Here is a 27,767-nt window from a genome sequence, read left to right as displayed (position 1 = left end):
CGCTTTTGGAACCAGACTGGAACACCTACTGGGACAGGACACACCACTTCAATGAATGAGGCAGGCTGGGTGGGGAGGGACCAAAGGGAAGCTGATGCCCCATGGAAAGGGGGAGGCACTGCTCTGCCTCAGCAGTTCATTACTACTTTTCCAGACTAGAAATAGAGCCAGTATTGTCTATGTTTCGAATTTTTCAGAAGCTAGAAGTTCAGAGCAATTTAATTTCTTAACATTCAAAAAACAGTCAATAAACAAATAGCTGCCACCGACAACTTGTGCCCTCTGCCTTTGAGGGTTTTACCCATGTACCTTGAATCTCCGGTGATTTGCAATACCTTGTGTCATCAGGAGCCTGGTCGAGTGACCTCTTAAAATGAATCATATAGTATGATAGAACTGCAGCGTCACAAGTTCCTACTGGGTCATTGAGGCCACTGCCACCATTTAATGTTTAATCCCCCCACTTTGGCATTCCCCTCCAGTGCTGATACCCCAAACCATGTCTCTCATCTAGATCTATTGCCTGTGCTGCAATATCTGAATGTATTTTGGCTACTTCAACTCGGATATCATTTAAATACCTCAAATGCAACATGTCCCCATATAAAATTGCCATGTTCTAGTGCCATGACTCCAAGTGTTCTTCTCCTTGCATTATCTCAATGAACATCAATACTGTCTCGCTAGCTACTGAAGTCAGAAACCTGGGTGGCATCCTTAATTCTTTGCCCTTTTTCACAGCCCCTATATCAGATCATCTACTATCTTTCACTCATTCTGCTGCTACCAGCATGAAACCTACAAGTTATCACCTTTTCTAGGCAAGCTCTTTGCATCTTCTTCATTGTGAAAATAACACTGCAACTGTCTGTCTCATAACCAGCCAACTTGATTTTACAAGGAAAATCCTGCTCTTTTTCTACAAGGTGAAACCCAACTAACCTTTCTTCCTTGGCTAAGAGTTGAGCTCACTTGGAAGAGAGTAATTTATTAAAAATGAAATTCTCGTTACTTGCATGAAGTCCAGGATCATGGGACCCAGCCTCGAAAAGCAGAGAGCTCTAACGATCGATCTGGTAGCCTCCTCTTTATGCTGAAAGGAAAAGGGGACTGAGAGAGCAGCAAGTAGAGAGATGGCTCTAGGGGTCACACCTTTTAGGTCCTCTGTTGAAGAATTCCCAGTCACAGGCTTCTCTCATAGCCCACATGGAGATATAAAGAAACCCTGGTGCAAAGCGAAAGTGCCAGCAACGATTAAGACCAGCTGGGAACATAGGCAGCAGTCCTAGTGTCCAAAATACCTCAACAGGTTCTCTTCTAAAGTGAAAGCAATTATTTCTAAAGGAAAGAGAATGAAGAATCAAGCACCTGTTTTTAATAATAAGAATAAAACCTTAGTTGGAAACTTCTTGTTCCTTTATAAAGTATGTCAAACATCTACAGATTCCATCATTTTGGTATCGTCAAACAAAAGCTGTACAGTTTGACATGAGAATTAGGCTATGCCTACAATAATTTTTAAGCGTCTCAAAACTCTAGGAAATTAAATTCCCTACATAGTACTACTAAAAGAGAGAACAGATATTTATTAAACAAAACAAAAATGGATTACAATGTTCAGGGTGAAAACTGAGTATTTTATTTAATAATAAAATGTACGTATAAGAACAATTCAGTGAAATATAAAACAAACCTTTTTTCCCCCTTAGTTTCAACTGTCCTTTCTAATACCCATAGGGAGGAAGAGATGAAAAACAAAAGACCTGCTAGTCTGTAACTAAAGGTCCAGAAAGAAACATTTACCTATCAGCCATCGTTTCACTCAACGGATTGTGAAATGCAAAAGCACACATCAATTTATCCATTAGTAGTCAAGTAGGGAGGTAAACCCCTTTCAGCATCTCTCTCTGTATCTTAGTTTCGATGGTGAATGAAGAAGGAAACTCTCTAAAATGTCAAATAAGGAAAAGATACCACCTAGAAATGAGTGACAGTAATTCACAGGGATATTAAAAATAAGAATCAAGTTGCAATATCTGTACTCAGTGACATGAGGTATCAACACACCTTCCCAATCTTATCATTTTCTCGTGTCTACATGGATCTTCCTTATAGCATGCTTTTTTCACAAATTGTGGAATATTTTTTGAGAAGAAAGAGTGTAGGTCACTGAGGCCATGTGTTCTCATAGCTCTCTGGCTGGCGGGGATCCAAGTGTGTATGAAGATGAGTGACAGTGTGCGGCCAGCTTTTTCGCTGCCGGTCTTTCTAACTGCAGAAGCTTTGAGTGCATTTGTCAGAAGCCAAACCATGCCAACTCTTTTGATATTAGGTCTTTGGGTGGAGCTTTCAAAATCATTCTTTGTTCCACTTTTCCTAGATTGTCAAACTGCGCCCAGTAGGTGGTTGAGAGTGTGAATTTCAAACATGTGCTTTTAATATGCCCAAAACTGTTGCTGCAAAGAAGGGGGAAAAATCCACATTAATTGAATCCTCATCCATTCTTACTCATAATGTCATGATTGTATTTTCTATATCATAAAACAATCCGAAATGATTTGCAAAACTATGTGAAATCCTCAGGTGAATAAGCTTACAGGTTTTAAAATACGTCCTCTTATTAAAAGGAATTATTTTCTCACAACAATTCAACAAAACCCACACAGAGTAAGTACACGTCAACAATTAAAAAATAATAATATTGTAATCTTTTCTTTCATTTACCCTAGCCTTCCTATTGGAATACTAATGATCATTAGCAACATTATGATATCTGTAGACACTGCATATTTTAACATTTCTTCGCAATTCTCTTTAGAATATTTTTCTTACAAGTATCTTTTGGAAGGTCACTATTATTCCCATTTTATAGATGTCATATGGAGATTATAACAGTATCTACCTTCAAAGGATCACTTCAGGGATTCTCATAAGATCATGCGCATTAAGTACATAGAGTAGTTGGCACTATTATTGAGTGCTCAAAACATGTTGGCTACTGTTAATATGCAAAAGTATTAGCAACTACATTGAAATTAACAGAAGTCCATTTTAAGTAGGCCAATCTAGTTTGAGTCTTCCTCTAGCACTAGACAGTTCTTCCAAACAATGCAGGTATGACTGTTTCATATGCTGGTCCATCTGCCAGGACTGCTCTTGTCTCCTCACTTCCGATTCCTCACCCCTCTACCTGGCTAATTCTTAGCAGCTAGAGATTGGCATAGATGGCATTTCTCCAGGGGCGAGCAGTCGCTAACCTCGCCCACATCTAGCTGATACATCAGTGGGGCACTCCTCCTACCCGCTTCAACCATATTGTAATTTCTGCTTCTTTGTCTGCATCCCCTTAACACTAAAGCTGCATGAGGGCAGGGATCGTGTCTACCTTTGTATGCTACATTCTTAGCACAATGACAAGCTCAGTGTCAGAATATAGTGGGTGCTCAGTAAATATCTGCTGTATGAAGACACCTGGTATCTGAAACCAGCCTGGTTGGCGACTGAAAGAAAGCTTTTTGATGAGTGTGAGTGACGCTGCCCACCTGAGAGATAAGCAGCAGTTAGTGATGGGACCAGCTGAGGATGAGGGTGGTAAAGTGGGATATGCCACTGTGGAAGGTCTGAGTAGAAGCAGGGGGACAGAGGGGAATCAGTGCTAGGGGAGATCAGATTCTACCTGTCACTGTCAAACAAGCACAGTCCCATCCAGCTTCAGTGGTTCTGGATATTGAGACACCAGCCCTGCAGCATGGGGAGCGAGAGCACGGGTCGACTGCATCTCCTTTTCACCCATCAGGTTAGAGAGACTCAGAATCAAGCCCTTAGGTCCCAGTCTTCCAACCAGAGTTGCAACAACAAAATGCAGGTCAGGGGTTTCTGCTGGCTGGAGTGAAAGGGTCCAATCTGATCCATGGACCCCTGAAAACTTACCAGACAGTTGGGATGTGTAGTGCACGTCTGGCCCAACCCAGAAGTGCAGTGCTGAGGGAGAAGCTTTGAGACCGGGGACACGGCTGAAGGTAAATGAATTGAAATGTTCTGATTTGTTATGGCAGTTGCATCGTAGGAAGGGGTGACTTTAGAATAGTATCTGACAGTAGGCAAGGAATTCAGAGACAGTGCTGCACTGGGAATGTGAGTTTTATATGGATCACCAATAGCATTCTCTGAGGTGGAGCTTGACGGAACTTTAATGAGAAAGAAAACAAATATGGGTCAGTATCCACAATTCTGTAATTCGGAACGACTGTTATTTGACCTAAACTGCCCGCTATTTCATTTCCTCGCATTACAAATCTGTGCTACCGCTACACCCGAATGCTGATGGAAAAACAAAGTGAACTTTCTAATTGTGACATTTAGTGCAATACACACACTATAAATTAGTGTTCATGTGTCATTAAAAGACAGATTTTAGAGAAGCGGAAGATCCCTGTGCCTTTTGATGTATGTGAACGTGCATGTCAATCAAAATTGACTCTCTCTGAAGGAAGGAAGAAGGTTGGAAAGAACAACTCCATTCAGCAGAATGGTTAATATCAGTATACAGCTGTATTCTACATGGTAACTAGAAGAAAAAATTCAATATATAATATTAACAATGTAACCTCAAATAATACCACGAATATTTATTTTCTACTGGACATTAATAATATTGAAGGTAATATAATGGTACGTCTACTTTAAATACAAATGTATCTGAAATGTTTGTGAAAAAATAAGCAAATATATACAGAGATTTATGAAAAAGAACAGAAAAAGGCAAGCTGACAAGATTAAAACATGTCTGTGCTACAGATCGGGCCCAGCACAGAAACCTGGAGACCTCGGGTGGTCGTTTAACTTCTCCAGCCTTCAATTTCCTGAGGCGGGTAGTGAAAGTGAACTTTGGAAGACTGAACTGATTGAACTCCTCCGATCCTCTTTCCAAAACAACTTGGCAACATGCATTAAGAGCTATCCATACATTCACGTTCTCTGTTCTCTAACTCACCCATCACACTCTTTCAGGAACCCATCATACTCTTCCAGGAATCCAGTCCAAGGAAAAGTCCAAAATACAGAAAATCTCATATATGGGAAAATATTTCCTATCACATGACATAAAAAAATCACTCTCCCCCCAGACTGCAAATGCTAAATGTAGCGATTGGAAAATGGCTAAGAAAATGACTCTATAAATCACTTGATAAATGATTAAAACCATTAAAATAGTGATGAGTGATACATAACAACAAATATACGTATGTATGACACAAAGTTAAGTAAAAACATTCAGGAAACAAAATGGATGTCCAATGATTACTACCATAGAAAAATATACCTGGAAGAAGACTTGAAGGAAATACATCAGAAAATGAACACAGTGATGATCTTAGCCAGGTTAGTAAAGGATCGGCACTGGTTTTCAAATGCAAAAATGTATTTACATCAAATAAAAATGGGAGTTTTGACTCCTTAACCTTCAAGGCCTCCTAGGGTTTGAACATGCCACAGGTCTATGGTCCTAGCATATCTCTGGCTTCCCAAGATCAGTCTCCTTACGGGAGGTAGTGCCTCGAAATGCTGGGGCATAGAAAGGCCTGAACTCGCTGCCACAAAATGTTTCAGAGTGTCTGCAGGACATAAAGAGTATTGTATGTACAAAAAATTACATTGACAGGCATATGCCTGTGGCCTGACCTCTATCTGATTTAATCTACGCTGATTTAATCATTCCATATCACATTCAGCCACCGCTACTTTAAGTAGATTAACCACGGCTTATGGCAATGTTTTTTTTTTTTCCTCTTATCCTCTCTTCTCTTCTCTAAGTCAGGAGAAAAGTCTAAATTGACTAAAATAACCCTGAAGCTTCTTTGGTGATATGAAGAATCAGGGCTGGGTTCTATTTGGGAGCCCCTTCTCTTCTGACTTTAGACACCACCCTGAGTACCCTTCATTTGTTCCCATGGCTTCCGCCACATCCCCATCTATGCACAGTGCCTCTACTACAGCACTTACAAGACTGTGTGAGCCATATTGTCTTTTGTGACCCTTTCCACCACTAAGTTGTGAGCTTCATAAGAACAAGAACGGCCTTTCATTCATCTCTGTGTCCCTATCTTTGAGGCAGGGACATTTAAGCTGAGAACTAGGGACGGACTTGGTGCTGCCCAGGGCAGGTGAGGGAGGAAGGACATTCCTGGCACAAGGGAGGTACTTGGTGAGAGCAGAGCCTGTTGGAGGAAGTCAGAAGTGTCATCTAGGACTGAGAGGCTGAGGAGACAGGCAGTCCTGTCATCTAGCATCTAACATTTAGGTCAAGAGGTCCATACCTTCCTGGTTTCTAGATGGGGAGTAACTTCACCTTCAGGAATACTAAAAGTCACAAACCGCTAGCTGTGTTCTTTTCCTCTATTTTTTTCCATCTTGTTGTTTCAAGTACATGGGCATGTCTAGGCTTATATAGCACATATAACAAACATGACTCCCAGTGGGAAAGCATTTGTTCCACAATGAATATTCACATAATGAGATTTCTTGAGCCTCTCCTGTGTGTTGGTCATTGTTCTAGGTACTAGAAATACAGCAATGTATCAAACTGGACAAAAAATTCCCTGCCTTCATTGAGTTGATATTCTATTGGAAGAAGATAGGCAACAAACAAAACACATGAGTAAAGAATAGCAGGAGGCAGTGAGTGCTATCAAGACAAATACAGCAGAGAAAGTGGATGAGGAGTGCCTTGCGTCATGTTTATGGTAGGGAGGAATGTGCAGTTTTATCCGGGTGGCTGAGAAGACCTCTTTGAGAGGTGACATGCAAGCAAAGGCATGAAGGAAGCAAATAAATATGTTAAATGCTCAGGATACAGTCAGTGCTGAAATAATATGAACACTTCACCTCCCCTGAGATTCTATTTATATTATAAACAAAGTCACCAGTGTGCTTATCATCTATCAACAAAACGAGCTCTCTGGTAATTACAGTCAATTTTGAGCCCAGTTTCTGACATAACACTATTTAAATACCTGTAGCCACCTTGTGTACCTGAGGCTGACAACACCAGAAGGACTCGTCAGCTCTCCTGGATTCCCTGGTGGTGAATGCACAGGAGCCTGGGGGTTTGCAAGGCAGTGTAGGTCCCCCTGTAAGTGGCACAGATGTTAGGTGAAGCTCACCTCTCACAGCTTCATCCAAAGAGCCCTCTGCGTCAGGGGCGGAGCACCCATTCCAGCACGTATTAGTCAGGAACCGGAGCCCTCTCTCAGGGGAGTAAGTGCTCATCACACTATTTTCCCTTGAAAGGACAGAAAAAATTCTTTGCATATGTTTCAAGGAAAACAATGTGAACATTGCTGAGTTCAACTGCCCTTTTATCATTCAAGTTCTAAAAACACTGATAAAGCCTCAACTATGGGTTATTTACATATGAACAAAAACACAAGACCCACGATGATTCCTGAGGATGTGCAGGAATGATGTGTTTTTCTCCACACTTTCTCTCTGTTTACATATTCTCATCAACCTACAGAAGGAACTAATCATTTGGGAAGTCACATTTGGCACTAGTGACGTGCTTTAAGCACCACTAGTTGAACCAGGGCTGGACAGCTCCAGGGCCCGAGACCTCTCCCGGATAGAGGAACACCAGAAGCCATCGCGTCCCTGCTGGACTGCCACCATCCCTACACTCACAAGGGAGAAAGCCCCAATTTTAAGAACCTCAGAAATAACAAAAGGAGAAGCAAGGGTGAGTCACATGATGAAAAAACCATGGACCTGAGAATATTACCTGTGTTTATCACTGCAACGAAATGATACACATCGGCAATTAGAGAAGTTCACTGACCCTTAATAAGCCCCTGCGCTTTCACTGCAGATGCGATCAGTTTTTGTCTACGTGTTTAGCATCAACGTGGGAGGAAAATAACTAGCAGACTTCAGATTCGCGAGAGCCCTTATCATACCGCTGTGCCATGACAGTGCCTGGGACAGACAGCTGGATGTTTGTTTGTTGTTTCTTACAAAACCTCCTGTTGCTCTGAAGTGCTTCTGTAATCTAAAAAATACAGAAATATATTTAGGTAGATACTGACATTTCTACATACAAACAAAGACACTTACTTTCCAATGATAAAAAATTCAAAGAAGTAAAATTGTAGTATTAAAGCATTGTCTATAAGGATAAAATTCAAAGCTCTGGGAGTCAAATACCTGGGCCATAATGGCTGGAGAGATTTTCCCCCGGATATATTTCACATAATCAACTGTTGCCTCAAGAACTGAAGCCGCGTCATTCTTTCTCCCCTTTACATACGGCAAGAGCGTACGCAGCTGCTCGCAGCAATATTTGATTCTTTCTCTGGACACAGAATTGCAATACATAAAGAATAATTAGTCTCATTTTCTTCCTTGTACCCAAACAACCCTTCCTCCTGGGTCTGTTTGAAAAAGAATCACCCCCTCCCTACGCAGTCTCCATTTCAGAGAAAGGCGGTGTCCCTACAAGCCAGCAGCCCTCACAGCCCCTGAAATCCCAGCTTCCTGGGGTACCCACACATACCACTGCACAAAGAACCACTGCCCAAGTGCACTGTGTGTGCTGACGGCAGCCCCAGCTCTCTCACCTCAGGCCTGCTGCAGAACGCTGGATGCCCAGTCACTGAGGCAAGCACCCTTCCCACCCCCTGCTGCCTACGGAAACGTGCGGACCACACTGCCCTCCCAGCAGAGCATTGTACATGATATAAAAATCCTTTTGCAATTCACTCTAGAAGCCTAGAAGGCAAAGAGCAGTCAGGACCTTCATGTCACTGGGACCTAGACCACATTTCCAACAGCAGATCAGCTAGCATCTTGTATCACATGACATCATGGCCTGAGCAAAAAGAAAACCAGAAGGCTGCTTCCTTTACATGAGGTAGGTACAGACAGAATGAGTACACCAAGATGCAGGTATCAGAAAGAAATTAACCTGACTTTCACAGCTCTGAAGGGGGATGGGAAATGCAGATCTAACTGACTTAAGCCTTTGGTGGCTTCATTTATCCATGTGTTCATTTAATAAACAATTTTAAGCCCCTGTTTTGTGCTGAATACTATCTTGACATCTACAAGGTTGAATGGTGGCTCTGCTATTACTAACTGGAACCTCAGGCAAGTTACTAAACGTCTGTAAACACCAGAATGGCAGAGAAATTAGATTTAAAAACCTAGTGTGACATATGGCCAATGAGTAACTCAAATGGTGTTCTCGCTGAGCTCTGAGGAACTCTGGGGTGTCTGCGCAGGCGTCTTAGGAACCATTCTGGGAAGGGGAGGCTAGAAGAGTCAACAATTTGACAATGCGTCTGAAGGGCTTTGAAACTTTTCACACCCTTTGACATGATACTTCCACTTACAAGGATCCATCCTAAGGAGTGAATCTAAAACACAGAGCACAGTGTGTATACACAGAAACCCATCAGAGCAATATATTAGAAAAATATGGAAAACAATACTGAATATAAGAAGATGCCTTAAGTAAGCTACAGTACATTAGTTCAGTAGAATGTCACCTGGCAGTGGAAGTGATATGTTATAAAGCTTATTGGGGAAAAGTAGGGCACAAAACAGCATATAAAATATAATTCTAGCCACTAAACAAAGTAAAAATGAAGCCTAGGAAAAAAGACTGAAGGTAAAAACATCCAGTACAGTTATTTCTGGATGGCTGGATGATGGATCCTTTTTATTCCCTTTATTTTCTATATTTTCCAAATATTTTTTGCCAGGCATACGTCACATTCATAATTGAAACTATTAAAATGCTATTAAAATTTTTCCAACATTCGAAAAATGTTCAAACATAGAGAAAATCTGAAAGAACTATACAGTGAACACCTATACACTCACCACTTAAGAGTCTACAGTTAACATTTACTGTACAGGTTGAGCATCCCTCCACATAATGCCTGGGTAAGTGTTTAAGATTTCAGACTTTTTTTGGATTTTGGAACATTTGCATATATGTAATAAGATAGCTTGGGGATGGGACCCAAGGTTTAAGACAAAACTGATTTATGTTTTATAATATATATATAGCCTGAAGGTAACTTTATACAATATTTGTACCTGAAACAAAGTTTGTACACACTGAACCATCAGAAAGAAAAGGTGTCACTATCTCATGTCAGTGCTGCAAAAGTTTGATTTTGGAGCATTTCAGATTTCAGCTTTTCAGATTAGAGATAGTCAACCAGTATCTGCTTTACTATGTATGTGTCATCCCACTGTTCATACATCAACATATTTACATATATTAAAGCAAGGTAAGTTGTAGACATAAGCATATTACACTCCTAAATGTATCAGTAGCTAGAGCTCAAATTACTTTATTTTCAGGTAAATGCCACATAAAACAAAAATGCACAATGAGTCCCATTCTATGAGTTTGGACAAATACATAACAATTGTATGTATTTGAAATACATATGTAATGAAAATCCTAATCACACATGAAAATCCATCATCACAACCCCAGGAAGTCCTTTATGTTTCTTCCCAGTCAATACCATCCCCTAACCCCATAAAGCAACTACAATTCTGATATTTTTTTCCATACCACATCCCTTTTGCCTGTCTTCAAATAGCATACAAATAAAATCTTACAGCATGTATTCTTTGTAAAGCTTCTTTCACTCAGTTTTAATGTTTCTAGAATTTATCAATGGGGCTAACCGTATCAGCAGTTTGTTCCTCTTTACTCAGCAACAGTATTCCATAGTATGTAAATATACCACAGCTTACTTATTCATTCTCTTATTGATGAATACTTGAACTGTTACTAGTTTTGGGTTATTACAAATAAGGCTGCTAGAACATTCTAGATGTCTTTTTGTGACTGCATGGTTTTATTTCTCTTGGGTAATATGTAGGAATAGAAATGATGGGCCATTTTATAAGTTTATAAAAACTGGCAGAACTTCTATCACACCAAAGTAGTACCATTTTACACTTCCACCATCAGTGTATCAGACCTCTTGATCCAAATCTTTAATGGTATTTAATATTGTCAGTTTTCATTTTAGCATTTTGGCCTATCCATTACGCTTTAATCTGCATTTCCCTGACAGCTAATGATGTTGAGCACTTTTTCCTGTGCCTTTTGGGCACTGGTATAGCTTCCTTTGTGAAGTGTCTGTGCAGACATTTTACCTACATTTTAATTGAATTGCAGGTCTTTTTATTTTTTAGTTTTATTAGTTCTTTGGAATATCTTGGATACCAGGATTTGTCAGATATCTGTTTGGCAAATATTTTCTCCCAGTCTGCGGCTTTCATATTTATTTTCTTAAAACTTTTTGATAGCAAAAGTTTTAAATTTTGATAAATCCAATTTATTTACTCTCTCTCTGTCATGGTTATTGCTTTCTCTGTCCTGTCTAAAGAACATCTGTACTCTCAGCTCATGAAGACATTCTCCTATTTTCTTGTAGAACTGTAATGTCCAATACAGTAGTCAATAGACGTGAGACTATTTAAATACAATAAATATAAATTAATATTACATATATTAAAAATTCATTTCCTAAGTTGCAATAGTCACATTTCGAATACTCAATAATCACATGTTGCTACTGGCTACTGTATTAGATGATGAAGATATAATTTTTAACACAGCAGAAGATTCTACTGAATAGTGTCATATAGTGTCATCCTAGAAGTTCTATAATTTTAGCTTTATAGTACAGCTCTGACTATGTTCCATCTTGAATTAAATTTATTATATAGTGTGAGGTAAGGGGTCAAGGTTGATTCTCTTTCCAGACAGATATCTAGTTGTTCCAGCATCATTTATTAAAAAGGTTTTTCTGTCCCAAAATATTTGCTTTGGTGCTTTTGTTGAAAATCAAATAACTATAAATATATGGATCCAGTGCTGGGCTATTGTGTTCCATTGATCTATCTGTTAACTTTTACACCAGTTGCCTACTGGTGATTGTAGCTTTATGGTAAGTCTTGAAGTCAAGATAGTTTAAGTTATTCTACTTTACTGTAATTTTGCTAAATTGCTTTGGATATTCTAAGTCCTTTTCATACACTGTAAAATCTTCTTGTCAACTTTTATGGAAAAAAACTTTCTGGGATTATGATTTGGATTCAAATAATGTTTCAATTTGGTGAGAACTGACATCTTAACAATGGTGAGTCTTTCATCATTATGGTATAATGCATGACTTAGTTTTTAACTTTTGATAGTAACATTTTGACTGATCAATGTACAGATCATTTGGGTTTTTTTTTTTTTTTTGCATATTTTTTCCTAAGTATCCTAAAGCTATTTTATTCTACTTTAAGTGTCATATTTATATTTTCACTTTATAATTATTTGCTGTTAACATATAAAATACTGTTGGTTTTTGTACCTTATCTTCTGCAACCCTGTCATAGTCATTCTTTGGTTTTAGTAACTGTTTTGTAAATGATTTAGGACTTTGACTTTATACCCAATCATATAGTAAGCCAGTTTTCCTTCTTCCTTTCTAATGTGTATGTCTAGTTCTTTATCTTGCCTAATTGCAATGGCTAGGATTATTTATTTGATGAGAAACTGAAATGGTAAGAACAGGCACCCTTAGTTTGTTCCTGATCTTTTTAAGGAACAGTCAACATGTTATCACTAAGTAGAATGTTAGTTATAAGTTTTTTATAGATGCCTTTTAACAAATTGAGGAAGTTGTCTTCCACATCTATTTGCTGAAAGATTTTTTTAAATGATAATGGCATATTGAACGTTGTCAAATATTTTTTCAGAATTTGTTAATCACATGGTTTTTCTCCTTTATTCTGTTATTGTGGTAAATTTCATTGGTTGATTTTTTATGTTGTGTTTGTGAGACAGTGTCTCACTCTGTCGCCCAGGCTGGAGTGCACTGGCACCATCTCAGCTCACCGCAACCTCTGCCTACTGGGTTCAAGTGATTCTCATGCCTCAGCCTCAAGAGTAGCTGAGATTACAGTGTGTGCCACCAAACCTGGTAATTTTTTTATTTTTTAGTAGAGACGAGGTTTTGCCATGTTGGCCTGGCTGGTCTTGAACTCCTGGCCTCAAGTGATCCACCTGCCTTGGCCTCCCAAAATGCTGGAATTACAGGTATGAGCCACCATATCCAGCCCCATTGGTTGACTTCTGAATGTCACACCGGTCTTGCTTTTCTAGGATAAACCTGATGTGGTCATATTATATCTTTATATATTTCTTGATTCAATTTGCTAAAATTACGTTAAGTGTTTTTGTTTTTGAGTTCATGAGGGATACTGTTCTGTAATTTTCTCTATAAATAATGTCTTTGTCAGGCTTAGGGTTATGCTGTTCCCATGAAAGGGGTTAGGAAGTATTCCCTCCTCCCTCCTCCCATTTCTGTAAGAACATGTTTAAGATTGGTATTACTTCTTTAAATGCTTGCTGAAATTCATTGGTAAAACCACTGGAGTGTTTTCTCTTTGGTAAGGTTTTGATAACAAGTTCAATTTTGTTAAATATAGAGCTATTCTGGCTTTCTGCTTCATCTGGTATCAGTTTTGATAAACTGTGATTTTCAAGAATTTATCCAGTATATCTAAGTTGTTGAATTTACTGGCCTAAAATTGTTCATAGTATACTCTTTTGTATTTAAATATTTAGAGTAGCTATCGTGATCGTCCCTCTTTCATTCATGATTGTGATATATTGTGTCTGTCTCTCTCCCAGCCTCCTCCCCCTTCACCATCCCACTTATTTGGGTTTACTTTGTTTTACTTTGGCTTGCTTCCTAAGATGGAACCTTATATTACTGATTTTTAGGCCTTTTGCCTTATCTAATATAAGCATTTAAAGTCACAGTGTTTTCACTAAACTTTGTTGTAGTTTATTTAAAAACTTTGATATATTGCATTCTCTTTTTTTAAATTGGAAGTTCCATGATACATGTGCAGTACATGCAGGTTTGTTACATAGCTAAAAGTGTGCCATGGTGGTTTGCTGATATATGCTGTTCTCAATAGATTCACTTTGAAATATTTTCTAATTTTTCTTGTGATTTTTTTTTTGTTTTACCCATGGATTACTTAGAAGTTTCTTTTTTTTCTTTTTTTTTAAATTTCCATTCAAGATTCCCCTTTAAATCTTATTCTTACTGATTTCTAATTTAATTTCCTTGTGGTAAGGGAACACATCTTTTTAATTCAACTCTTTTGAATGTATTGAGGCTTCTTACATCACCCCCGGTATACAGTCTATTTAAGTGACTGTACCATGTGCCACTGAGAAGGAGTCTTCTGCTGCAGCTGTTGGGAGTGTTGCTCTATAAATATTCATGAGATCGAGGTGGTGAGCAGTGTTCATATCTTCTAGAGCTTACTGATTTTTTGGTGTCCAGTTGTATAAATTGCTGACAGAGGAGTGTTAAATCTCCAGCAATCATTTTTAAATTATCTATTTGCCCATTTAATTCTGTAAATTTCTGACCCAAATATTTTGAAGTTCTTATCACATGCTATTTGTGATTTTAATATCATTCTGAGAAGCTGACGCTTCTATCATTATAAATTGCCCCTCTTTACCTCAGGTAATACTGTTTGTCTTCAAGTCTACTTTATTTAGTATTAAAACAGCCTATTTGATTTTCTTAGACTTCCTGTTTCCACAATGGATATATCTCTATTAATTTATTTTTTTATATTTAAAGCTTCTCTGTTATAGACAGTGGATAGCTAGGTATTGGGTTTTGTTTATCTATTCTGAAAACTTCTGCCTATAAGTTGGATATAGCTGGATAAAGGTCTACCATACCTTTTTTCCCTCTGTAGTCTCTTTTGCTTTTTTATTCTTCTGTTCCTCCTTTCCTTCCTTCTTTTTAAAATATTTTTAAAATTCCAATTTTAATTTACCTTTTGGCTTCACAGCAATGCATTTTGCCCATCTCTTTAGGGTTGCTCTAGGGATTACAATATATATCCGAAGTTTTCATAGTCTAGAATTAATACTTTATGACATCACATAAAATGTATAATTGCAGAAGTTATGCAACTGCATTTATCCCACTCATTCTTCATGTAATAGTCAAATGTACTATAGCCACATATATTATAAACCCCATAATACATTGCTATAATTTTTGCTTATAACAGTTTTAAGTATTCTAAATAGTTTAAAATGAAAAATGTTTGGTTTTGCTTAGACATTTATCATTTCTGGTGCTATGTAGTCCTTCCAGTGATTCTAGTTTCCATTTGGTATTATTTCCCTTCAGCCTGAAGAATTTCCTTCAGCTTTCTTACCCTGCAGGTCCACTGGTGTCAGAATATCTAAGTTGTCTTTTATCTGAAAATGTCTTTATCTTACATGAAGATAAAGGGAAATAATATCTGATGGAAATATGATTTGCACAAACAAGTGAAGAGTCTAAGACAGGATAAATATGGTGGCATACATTAAAGGGTAGTTTTCTAACTTATTAATGTTTTAAAAACCAATAGTATATTTATTTGACAGGCCCAGAGCAGCTGTATACTGCTAAGATTTCTGCTACAGAGGCAAGAAAAAAGTGTCCTTGTACTTTATGTCCCTTTGATGGTGGCAGCCAAGATTGAGTGCAGAAATGCAGGAGCAAAAGATGGTAATACAGGGAAATTCATGGGGAGAGAATTTTTGCAACTCAGACAAAACCTTGTGTACAGTGAAGAGCCTGTTCTACTGCAAACAAGAATCTGATATTTGGGTTAAAACGTTAAGAGTTAAGATTAAAGTCACTGAAAATTACTTATTTCTCCAGTGAAGAGTCAGGGCCCATTTCCTCTCCTCTTGAATCTTCACTGGCCTGTGCCTACTTTAACCAAAAGATATCTGGAGAGTGACTCCACGAGAGTTCTGGGATCAGTATTTCAGAAGATGTAGCTTTCATACTGGTCTCATGGAATCCTAAGCCTTCATGTAAGAGGTCCTTCTAGCTTGCTGGAGATACCATGTGGAGAAGTGATGAGACCACAGGGAAGAACAGCCCATTGGAGCACAACCTGCAGCCACATCCTCCAGAAGACCGTATGTGTGGATGACGCTGTGCTGGAATCTCCAGACAGGCCAACTGATGGCTGAACATCATGGAGTGCCATGGTTAACACCACACAGAGAAGAATAACAGAGCCAAGCTCTGCCCAAACTGGTGGTGACTCACAAAATCATGAGATATGATACACAGTTTGTTGATTTCCACTACCAAGTTTTAGAGTAATTTGTTGTACAGTATTAGATAACTGGACAACAGCTTACTGTTTAAGCAAAACTAGTAACAATGCCGGGTTGATAACTGATGTGGCTTGGATGTTTTGTCCCCTCCAAATCTTATAAAATGTGATGCCCAATGTTGGAGGTGGAACCTGGTGGGAGGTGTTAAATCATGGGGGCGCCCTAGAGTTTAGCTTAGTGCCATCCCCTTGGTGATGAGTTCTCACTCAGTTCATGCAAGATCTGGTGGTTTAAAAGAGTCTGGGGCCTCTCCTTTCTCTCTCTCTTGCTCCTCCTCTTGCTGTGTGACACACTGCTCCACTTTGCCTCCTGCCATGATTGTAAACTTCCCGAGGCCTCACCAGAAACAGAAGCTGCTATGCTTCCTGTACAGCCTACAGAATCATGAGCCAATTAAACCTCTTTTCTTTATAAATTACTCAGTCTCTGGTATTTCTTTATAGCAACACGAGAATGGACTAACACAATAACATATGTAAAAGTAAAATGTATGACAAAAATAACAAAAAATGAAAGAAGGTAAATAGAAATATGCTGTTGTATTTTAAGGGCATAATATCAATTCAAGGTAGATTATGATAAGTTAAAGATGCATGTCATAATCCCTAGATCAACCAATAAAAAATACTTTTAGCTAAAAAGTCAATAAAAGAGATAAAAAGAAATGCTAAAGTATACTTGATAAATCCAAGGAAGGCAGATAAAGAGAAAAAAAGGAAAAAGAAAATACATTAGATTAATGAACACAAATAGAAAAATTGTGGACCTAAAACTGCACTTAACAGTAAGTATATTATATGAAAACAAATAACAGAGATTGTCAAAATGAGTAAAAAATAACAACAAAATTCAACTACATGCTATTTATAAGGGAAACTCTTTAAATATAAAGACATATACAGGTTAAAAAAACCATGCAAATACTAATCATAAGAAAGCTATATTAATATCAAAGTAGATTTTTTAAGACAGGGAGTACTAGCATAGAAAAATTAGCACTATCATTTCCTCAGGATAAGTGGGTCAATTCAGCAAGAAGACAGGCATCTAACAACAGAATCTCCAATTACATGAAGCAAAAACTCTCAAAAAGAAAGGGAAAAAGAGTTGTCACTGAAAAATTTAACCCTCAAGACACTATTGACTAATTCTACCTCATTAATATTTATAGAATACTACACCCCCCTAAACAGAAGAATACAGTCTTTTCAAATGCATATGGAACATTCATCAAGGGAGAACACACTTTGGCCCATAAAACAAGTTTCAGAAAATATCAAAGGACAGAAACCTTACAAAGTATGTTTTCAGATGACAACATAATTAAATTATAAATCAATACCTAGAAAGTCTCCAAACATTCAAGTTAAGTTATACACTTCTAAACAGTGAAAAGACTTACTAGTGAAAAGAAAAAAATCCCAAGGGATATGAGAAAATATTTTGAACTGAATGATAGTGGAAATATATCAAAGTTGATGAGATGCAGCTGAAGCAATGCTTAAAGGAAAAACTTTCATAAAGGAAAAGTTTTAGTTTTAAGTGCTTATATTAGAAAAGAAGAAAAGGTTAAAATCAGTGATAGAAGTTTCTACCTACAAATTTTTTTTTTTTTTTTTGAGATGGAGTCTCGCTCTCCTCCAGGCTGGAGTACAGTGGTGCTATCTTGGCTCACTGCAAGCTCCGCCTCCCTGGTTCACGCCATTCTCCTGCCTCAGCCTCCCGAGTAGCTGGGACTACAGGCGTCCACCACCACGCCTGGCTAATTTTTTGTATTTTAGTAGAGACAGAGTTTTACCGTATTAGCCAGGATGGTCTCGATCTCCTGACCTCGTGATCTGCCTGCCTCGGCTTCCCAAAGTGTTGGGATTACAGGCCTGAGCCACTGTGCCTGGCCTACTTTTTTTTTTTAATACTTTAAGTTCTGGGATACATGTGCAGAACCTGCAGGTTTGTTACATATGTATACATGTGCCATGGTGGTTTGCTGCACCTATTTTAAGCCCCGCATGCATTAGATATTTGTCCTAATGCTCTCCCTCCCCTTTCCCCTCCCCCCTTGCCAGGCCCTGGTGTGTGATGTTCCCCTCCCTGTGTCCATGTGATCTCATTGTTCAACTCCCACTTATGAGTGAGACCATGCGGTATTTGGTTTTCTGTTCCTGTGTTAGTTTGCTGAGAATGCTGGTTTCCAGTTTCATCTATGTCCCTGCAAAGGACATGAACTCATTCTTTGTTATGGCTACATAGTATTGCATGGTGTATATGTGCCACATTTTCAAAGACTTTTTTTGTTTTTAAAAGCAAAGTATAGAGGCTGGGCACGATGGCTCATGCCTGTAATCCCAGCACTTTCGGAGGCCGAGGTGGGCAGATCAAGAGGTCAGGAGTTTGAGACCAGCCTGGCCAACATGGTGAAACCCCATCTCTTCTAAAAACACAAAAATTAGCCAGGCGCGGTGGTGGACGCCTGTAATTCCAGCTAATCGGGAGGCTGAGGCAGGAGAATTGCTTGAACCCAGGAGGCAGAAGTTGCAGCAAGCCAAGATTGCTCCAGCCTGGGTGACAGAGCAAGACTCTGTCTCAAAAAAAAACAAAAACAACAACAACAAAAAAACAAAACAAAGTATAGAAAGACAAAGCGCAGAAATCAATGAAATAAAAAAAGAGCTAATATAGAAAATCAATGAATCAAAATCTGCTTCACTGAAAAAAAATCAATAAAACTGATAAAACTGACAAACCTTTTTTTGCTAGATTAATCAAGAAACAAGACAGAAAACACAATTTATCAATACCGGGAATGAAAACAGCCATCATCACAGACCCAGATATTAAAATGATAATAAGATCATGTTGTTAAATAAATGTGACACTTAAGATTAAATGGACAAATTTCTTGAAAGACATAAATTAACCCAACTGACACAGAAAAAAACAACCAAAAGGAAAAAATAGGGAATTTAGTCCTATAATGATTACAGAAATTGAACATGTAATTAAAACTTTTCCATGAAGAAAATTCCAAGCCTAGTGACTTCGCTGTTGAATCCTATCAAACATATCATTTCTACACAAATTCTTTCAGAAAACAGAAGACTTTCCATTTCATTTTATAAGACCAGTCTGAGAAAAAGATATTGTAAGAAAACTTCAAACCAATATTCTTCATAAACACAGATGCAAAAGTTATTAACAAAATATTAGCAAATCTAATCCAGCAATAAATAAAAATTATCTATACCTTAAGACAAAGTGAAGTTTGCATTTAAAAAAATTGGTCATAATCACATTAACAAACAAGAGGAGAAATAATCACTTTACTAGCTAGAAAAAAAAAGACCAACAACATTTTACACCCAGTCATGATAAAATCCTAAACTAGGACTAGAAGGGAACTTTTTTTAAGCTGATAAAAAGCATGCACAAAAGCCTACAGCTTACATTACATGTGACTGTAAAAGACTTAACATTTTCCGTCTAAGATCGGAAACAAGGCACGGATGTCTACTTGGGGCTCTCCTCTGTACAAATGTGTCTCAAGCAAATGAGGAGTCACAGGGAAAGTTATCTGGGCCAGATACAACTTGAAACCCTCCAAGAACTGCCTTTCTTGAATTTTTAAGACTTGTCTAGTCCTGGAAAAGTCTTCATTTGTGGGACACTATGGCAAAGCTCAACGTTTCCCTTCTTTTCAAGTGAATGAACACCCCCAAAATTATTAAACCATCATGTCAGACTCATGGGTACACAAAAATTTAGTCCTATAATGATCATTTGGAGAATACACACTTTACAAGAAAAAAACATGTTTATGTATTTACAAATATATAATGAATGGGATTTCACCAAGAATATAAGAATTTGATAATTTTGATTCATATGTTCTACTAAGAAGAATGCAAGTGTCAGAGAAAAAAACTTCCCAAGCGCAAAAATATTGGCCGGAATCGTCATTTCCTTAACATTAGCAAACATCATGTTGCCCTACTGCTTAAAAACAAACAAAAACCCAAAACCATATGTAAAGCAGGTGAGGGGAGGAGGACGAGGAAGAAAGGAAACAGACTAGAAGCAACCATTTCAGATTCACAGGCATAGTCAGAAGGGTTAAGAGGGAAAGGCAAAAACTAATCAGGGATGATGTTTACCTCATGGTAGCTCCCAGGCAAATCTCTAAAGAGAAAGGGGGAGGTCCTTGTCACAGCTCTTCTTGAGAAACAAAGATTTCTAGTCCTTCTAATAATGCCACAGATGTGAACAACCCCAAAGCATCATTTCAGTCTACTAGATGAGTAGTTTTAGATTTTAATTTTCATCAACCATTAAAATTTTTAAAAGAAAACTATGACATAACTTTGGGGGACCCAACATTAGATCTGGACATGAAAAATAGTGAAAAAACAAGGAATAAATGTTTCCTCATATCATTTCATTATAATCATTTGCTAATATCAACATTATTTTAACACCTAATAAAGTAAGGAGAATATAATCTTAGGATATCAATTGTATAATATGTAGCTTTAAAAATACTCAGTGCACTGTATTTTTCTCATTTTGCTTCAGATGAGTGAGATCTATAGGACAGCACTGGCCAGCGGGCCCTAAGTCTTGACCTGGCCAAGGCAGCAGTCATGGGAATGAAGCCCTTTAGAGCTAGAGTAGCCTATCCGCCATCCCATCCCATCAAGCCCAAACCCCATCATCTTCCCACTAATCTTCAGCAGATGGAGGGGGACCATTCAGCAAAGAACTTGCTCAACTTCCTCCCTGATCTGGCCCCATCGAAAAACTCATGTGAATTCACATTGAGCCTAAACTCCTCCTCTCCATTTTCCATGGAAGAGATATTCTTCCACCTGGTTCTGGATTCCTTTGCCTTCTGCCTCCTCAGGGATGCTCACTTCATCACCAACACCGCCTCATCAGCTGCGGGGGATTAAAATTATTTGACATTCCTCCCACTGACAGGTGAGGTCTATGTCCCTCCCCTTGGATCTGGGTGGACCCTATGATGATTCTGACCACTAGCATATGGTAGAAGTGGCACTGGGCCTATTCCTGGACACAGGCCTGAAGAGACTGGCAGAGTCCCCTTCCTGTCTCTTGAAACACTCTCCCTAGGAGTCCTGAGCCACCATGAAAGAAGTCCAATGACCCTAAAACTACTCTACGGGGAAGGCTTCAGTTGACAGCCCCCACTGAGCTCAGCCTTCCAACCATGCCGGCAAAAGGTCCAGATATGCAATGTCTTGGACCCTCCTGACTACATCCACCAGCTGAAAACTATGAGTACCTCAGCTAATGTCATATAGGCAGAAGAATTGCTTGGCTGGCCCTGCTGGAACTGTTAACCCATAAAAACATAGTTACAATAAAATGGTGGTTGTTTCAATCCAACAAATCTTGTTTTAATTTTTATGCAACCACAGATAACTAGAACATGAGGATCTTCAAGACTTCTTTCTCTCTCTCAGTTGTTTCTTTTGTAACATAAGCATATTAAAGTCTAGTCTCTTATCAAAATCTCATACTTTACCCTCAGTCCCTTTGCAAATACTTCACACCTTAATTTCATCTGTGTTCCCATCTTTCTTTCTGCAATGGTGCTTCTTCTGTAACCATACCAATGAAATGACTTTTGCCAAGATCAATGACATCTAGGTCTGGCTCAATACAAATAGTCAATTAACAGCTCTTAACCTTACTTGATCTCTCTGCATCACATGATACTCCTGAGCACCTGTTCCTTTAGGAAATTCCTCTCCCCTGGTCTGCTCAATACTACTCCCTCTTGGTATTCTTCTTATCTCTTTAGTAACTCTTTGTGTTCCCCATGGATTCCTTCTCTGCTGCCTGTACCTTAAATACTGAGAATCTCTTTAAGGTTCTTTTCTCCCTTCCCTACGTGCTTCCCACAATCATTCTATATCCATTCCTACATCCACCGCTTCAAAGAAATGCTGTGTCCGACCTTTCTCTAGAATCAAAGGGCCAACTCTGCACTCCATTTAAATCTAGAGGTATTCAAGCTCAACAAGATTAAAAATAAAAATACATTTACCTCACACTGCCATTCTACTGTCCTTCTTTGTCAGCAGATTGTGTCACCATCCACTTGGGAGTTACACCTCACTTATCCTTAGCCATGCTCATGCCGATTCTTCCTAGTTAATACATCTAGAATTGGCTTATTCCTCTCTATCTCATTGCTAACACCATAGCTCAGGAAATCATCATTTCTTATTACAGACTCCTTCTGGCCTCCAGATGTAATTCACTGTGTGACATCTATTACAGTGTTCATTCTAAGGTGTACATTTCCTCAAATCACTCCTTCACTAAAATCCTTTCACAATTGCCCAATAGACCAGGTTACAATTTGAATTTCATAGCATGAAATACCCAGCCCCTACCTACTACCTCTCATCTTTTGCCTCCTCCCCCTTGTGACCTGATGGCCAACCATATGGACATACATGCAGTTCCATAAACTCACTGTACTCTCTAAGGCTGCTAACCTCTGCACCTATTATTCCCTCCATGTAAAATACCCTTCCCTGACTTCCAAACCAAATTAATTGCAATGTGTCAAAAGCTCAATTTGGCTATTTCCATCTCAAGAAAAATTTTGCTGTCCCCTTATTCTGTCTTAGAAAACTTTCCTCATGTCTTTACTTTGTGTTCTCATCATGACATGTATTAAAAAGCATCATTTTCTACTCAATAGCCTATTTAAAAGTCTGTCTGAGCACTAGACTCAGAACACTTTTGAAAGCAGGGACTTATTTTTTATCTCAGTTCTCCAATGCTTCTTTGGCATGCACTGCAGACTCAGAAATGTTTATTGAATGACTACCAGGCTGAATGAGTGAATGGCATCCATTTGTTTGCTAAATTTACTAGTTTCACTTATACTTTTAACAATATTACAAAAAAATTATAAAATTCATTAATTTCTCCCTACAAAAGAATAATGCTTAAAAAGTGCTACATTAAAATTCACCTTCTTAGTTTTTCCTTGCTTGAATGAAGAAGAGAAATCTTTTTGTTTTTCTCGAACTCTGACAACGAAGCATTTAATTCAAGCCCATTGCCATTCCTTAAAGATTCAGGGCTAGAAACAAGAGAAAATCATACCATACATAAAAGGGAAAATAGTCAGGCAAAATTAAACAATATATACCAATACACTAAACAAAGGATGCTTCTCAACGTCTCTTGCTTCATACAAAGGGGCAATAAGTGTCAAAACGCCTTATCTTAGACACTTGGTGCAGAATGTTTATTTCAAAATTTCAAAAGAATATATGATCAAAATCATCCTAAAAGCAATGACTGATCAAAATTCTAAAATAAATTGGTAACAATAGATACAAGCAGGATTAAAACATTCCGACCTCATCAATTAAGACCACACCATGTTATATGACTTTATTCACCCTTCAGAAGGAAAGGTACATTACAGGAAAAAAGCATAAAGAATTAGAACGACAAGATACACCCTCGTCCAAGCCCACCAGCAAAGCGCAGGTTCCCTCCATTTTAAAATTTGTCATTTAATGAACATTTTCTGGCTCTACTATTTTTGCAGAACTTCTTCAGGCATTCTGATTGATTTAAAAATATATTGATCTAAGAAACTTGCAAACTAATCCTATTTCCTCTATCCTAAGAGATATAACTTGATTTCAAAATTGTATTTACAGTGGTAGGATACTGAGAGAAGACAGAAGGATTCAAGATGAGTAGAGATCAAAAAGCACATGCATACTATGTAGTCATAAAAACTTTTTAAAAAAGAAAGCTAGTTGCAAGTAATATAAGAAAATTAAGACCTTCCAAAACCTTTCCCCACCCCATATCCTAGATAGGGGTTAATATAGCAAGCCTCTTTGAGATTAAAATGTTAAATACGACCAAGACAATTGTTGATATCTCTGTGTTACCAAAGTCAGCTTTGGTTTAACCACACTTACTGACTGCCAAGTCCCTTTCTTGTTCAAAACAGTAGATGGCCACATTCTACAAATTCTGGAAGTAACTAACTTAAAATTCTCACCATCATCAGTACACATGCCCTCAGCAGTTATGTCCATTCTTTGTATCCCTAGGCTCCACTTAAAACCTCCTTGGAAATCAGCTTAAAGTGAAGGGAAGAAATTCACAAAAATTTAATTTTATAAGCATACTAGCATTGGAAGGGTCTGATCCCCAGTTCAACTGCCTACCCAATCCAGGTTTGAATGCCAGTTCTAACATCTATGAGAGACAGAGACAGAGAAACACAAGGAGACACAGAGACACACACTAAAACTTGCCTTGTATACCAAACAAGAAGATTCCAAAAGCTACATGAGGTATGTAAAAGATACCAAATCCTTTTTAAAGGGTGATTTTCAATAACTTGGGGGATAGGTTCACGAGTTCAAGAAAGACAACAGGAAGAAGCTGAATAGTAGGTATATAACAGGTGAGGCTGCTCCTGTCTGTTTAAATATTGGGGTTCCATGTAAAATTTTTGTTTGAGGAATTTCACTGTTTTTATGAAGTTTAAATACCACTGCTGCTATTTACCTTTGCTTAGTGATAACACAGACTCTAATACTGATCACATTCCCCAATGACGGGGAACTCACTGCCTTACAATTTGACCTGCTCACCTGTTGTCAAATGTAATTATTTATGAAGTATTTCCTTATATTAAGTTGAATACTTCTATAATGTGTATCCATGGTGCCAGCTCAGGATTCTTAAGTACAGCAAATGCTGCACCCCTCTTCCACAAAATAGCCACAATTAGTAAGTTCTCTAAAAATATTGCTATTATGAAAAAGAACAAAAACTAACCAGGCAAATAGATCAGTAGGAAAATATCCCAGGTGTTCACTGTACGACCTCTGCAGGGGCAATCCAGGTTCTTCAGGCTCGGCAGCATTTTCAATCTTAACTGAAAGTTTTGAGAGGGGGACTATTTATTTCTAAAGCCACTTAAGGAGATGATGCTAATCAAACACACAAGCCCCAATTCTTAATGTAGTTGTTGTCTTTTACTCAATAGCTTTCACAAAGCAGTATTTTTAAAACTGAAAGCAATTTATAGATTTTTGTGAAATATCAAACCACCTAGGTTAGAAAGCAAAAACTAAAATACTCTATATTATTTACCCTGGGATACCTTTAAGCCAGATTCTAGTCACTTAGTGACAGGTGTGCTTAAAACACATTCAACTGAGTTTACTTATCAAGTTCCTATTTATAGGTAAATGTCAGGAGACAAAAAACATGCATGAGTCTTCAATAAGCAGCTGCACTGTCAAAATATAGCATCTGACAAAAAACTTTTTCCTTTTCTGCAGCTGCTCATCCTCGGAGCAAAGACGAGACAACTGGAAGCTGACATAGTCACGACCAACAGAAGGGTGTGGGCAGGTGATGAGCAGCTGCTCTATTTCACCGAGAACCAAATAAGAAGAGGTTGCAAAAGCCCTCGGTCACCAAAGTTAGCCATTTCCAGGAAGAACCACAAGGGCTGCTGGGAGCCACTGGAATGTCACAAACAGATGCACTCATCTGAATATTAAAAAAGAACATTAAAAAAGGACTGTTACACTGAATCTCGTATAATCATTATCAGGATAATCCAGAAAGTGTCTTTCAGGACCGTTTTAAGAAAAAAATTATCTTAATTTTATTTAAAAAAAAATTCCCAGCTTCATTAACATATAATTGACCATTCAAAACTGTACATACTTAAGGTATACAAGTCAAGTTGATAATATACGTATATATTGTGAAATAATCACCACACACAAGTTAATTGACATATCCGTCACATCACATCGTTACCTTTTCTGGTGATGAGCACATGTAAGATCTATCCTCTTAGCAAATTTCAAGTAGACAACACAGTATTGTTAACTATAGTCACACAGTGACCAAAAATAGTCCCTGACCAATAATGATTCCAGTAGAATTTAATTTCCGTAATTGGAGTCTGTCCTTTCACAAGCCAAATGAAAGGTAATTTAATTAGTTTAAGTGTTTAGATACTGGTGATATGCATAATATAACAGGCAAAGAGTTTAGAAATGTGAGGTCTAATTGAAGCATTGACATTAATCCTCTGCATCTAAAATCTAAAACAGAAAGGGCAACCACCCTATTAACTTTAAGAAGTAAAATAATTTATATGCAAGTGTTTTGCAAAGTAGAAAGTACAATACAATTGTAGGTTAGTGCCCCTGGCTTTTAGATAATCACACAATGACACAGCACAGTTAATTCCATTTTAATGAGTAAGAAAGTATGGTAGCTAGGCTACCAAAAAAGAAAAAAAAATAGTGACACAATGCTGCTACCAACCCCTCTGCCCAAAACCCTGTACCTACCGCAGCACTGTATTTGCCCTTGGGCAACACGTTCTAAACCTCTGAAGATGTAGTTGTTTTTTTTTCCAGGTAAAGAATATGTATTTCTCCCTTTATTTATGATTGTTTTTGTCAGAATACTAAGCATAGTTTTCAAAGATTTTAATTCAAATTTTCAAACCTTTGGAAATTTTTTACTCACCTGTGTTTAAGAGACATGTTTTCCAGTATTTTACCACAGTACTCATTTTTTCCATTGTCAGTGGTTCGGTTAAAGCAATATCAGTTCCATGCCCTGAAATACAACCTAAGAATCTTTACATTAAATATTGACCTTATAGTTTCTATTTAGAGAAAAAACAAATACTGTATTTAGCAGGTACATACCTTTAAAATTTTCAGGGATTATAAAAACAAACAGTGAATGTGTAGTTTTCTTTTTGCCAAATCTGAGAGAGGAAAGAAAATGTTAAAATGAAGCAAAATCATTATTCAAAAAATGGGGATTCAGGAGTTTAGCTTATGAGGAACTAACTACAGTGATTTTCTTCATTTCTTTAGAATTTAAAATAATATTAATATGGAAATTTAGTAAAAGTAGCATCTCAAATCAGTGAGGAAAGAGATGAATCACTTTTTCTTAAAAACAAAAAAAAAAGCCTAAACCTTATCCAAATTTTTGATCAAATCAGCAGTTTACAAGAAGTTTGTGGAAAAAAATAAACATTTTAAAGAACATCATGGGAATGAAATAACAAATGACTCCTTTTAAATATACATGTAAATAAAGAATAAGACCAAAAAAAAGAGGAAAGGGAAAGTTGAATCCTGATTTGTATAAACTCACAGTTTTTAAAAAAAATCATAAGATAAGCAGGGAAATTTGAATGCTGATGGGATATTTGACAATACTAAGAAGTGATTATTAATTTTCAGGTATAATACGAGTTTTGTGGTTATTCTCTGAGTCCTCACCTTAGAGAGGTACCAATTAAAGTATTTATGGATGAAATAAAATGGTATTTTAGATTTGCCTTAAAATAATCCACTGGTGGGCAGGGGTGGGAAGGTAGGGAGAAGCATGATGAGCCAGATGTGGGTAACTGCTGAGGCTACATTATGAGTGTATTATTATACTCTCTCCC

General features: G+C 37.8%; 1 protein-coding gene across 2 annotated transcripts in view; it reads right to left on the bottom strand.

The window, feature by feature from the left end:
- Positions 1 to 1,616: 1,616 nt before the first annotated feature.
- The window catches only part of SOHLH2 (spermatogenesis and oogenesis specific basic helix-loop-helix 2), a 46,225-nt gene continuing 20,074 nt past the window's right edge, over positions 1,617 to 27,767 (bottom strand). The window contains exons 3-11 of one of the 2 annotated variants that reach the window (XM_011943025.1): positions 27,010 to 27,071; positions 26,825 to 26,929; positions 25,103 to 25,202; positions 23,259 to 23,369; positions 8,200 to 8,347; positions 7,953 to 8,044; positions 7,164 to 7,282; positions 3,931 to 4,187; positions 1,617 to 2,456 (exon numbers count right to left, since the gene is read on the bottom strand). In XM_011943025.1, coding sequence (XP_011798415.1) covers positions 2,436 to 2,456; positions 3,931 to 4,187; positions 7,164 to 7,282; positions 7,953 to 8,044; positions 8,200 to 8,347; positions 23,259 to 23,369; positions 25,103 to 25,202; positions 26,825 to 26,929; positions 27,010 to 27,071 — 1,015 coding nt within the window. In that variant the 3' untranslated portion in view covers positions 1,617 to 2,435. Of the gene's footprint in view, positions 2,457 to 3,930; positions 4,188 to 7,163; positions 7,283 to 7,952; positions 8,045 to 8,199; positions 8,348 to 15,426; positions 16,624 to 23,258; positions 23,370 to 25,102; positions 25,203 to 26,824; positions 26,930 to 27,009; positions 27,072 to 27,767 lie in introns of those variants that run through there. The other variant, XM_011943026.1, reaches the window with a different exon arrangement.

Source organism: Colobus angolensis, unplaced genomic scaffold (assembly GCF_000951035.1).
Source record: "Colobus angolensis palliatus isolate OR3802 unplaced genomic scaffold, Cang.pa_1.0 Scaffold214, whole genome shotgun sequence".
In the NCBI taxonomy this organism is placed as follows: domain Eukaryota; kingdom Metazoa; phylum Chordata; class Mammalia; order Primates; family Cercopithecidae; genus Colobus; species Colobus angolensis.
Note: the sequence above shows the minus strand (reverse complement) of the source record. Positions and strands in the feature narration are given on the sequence as shown.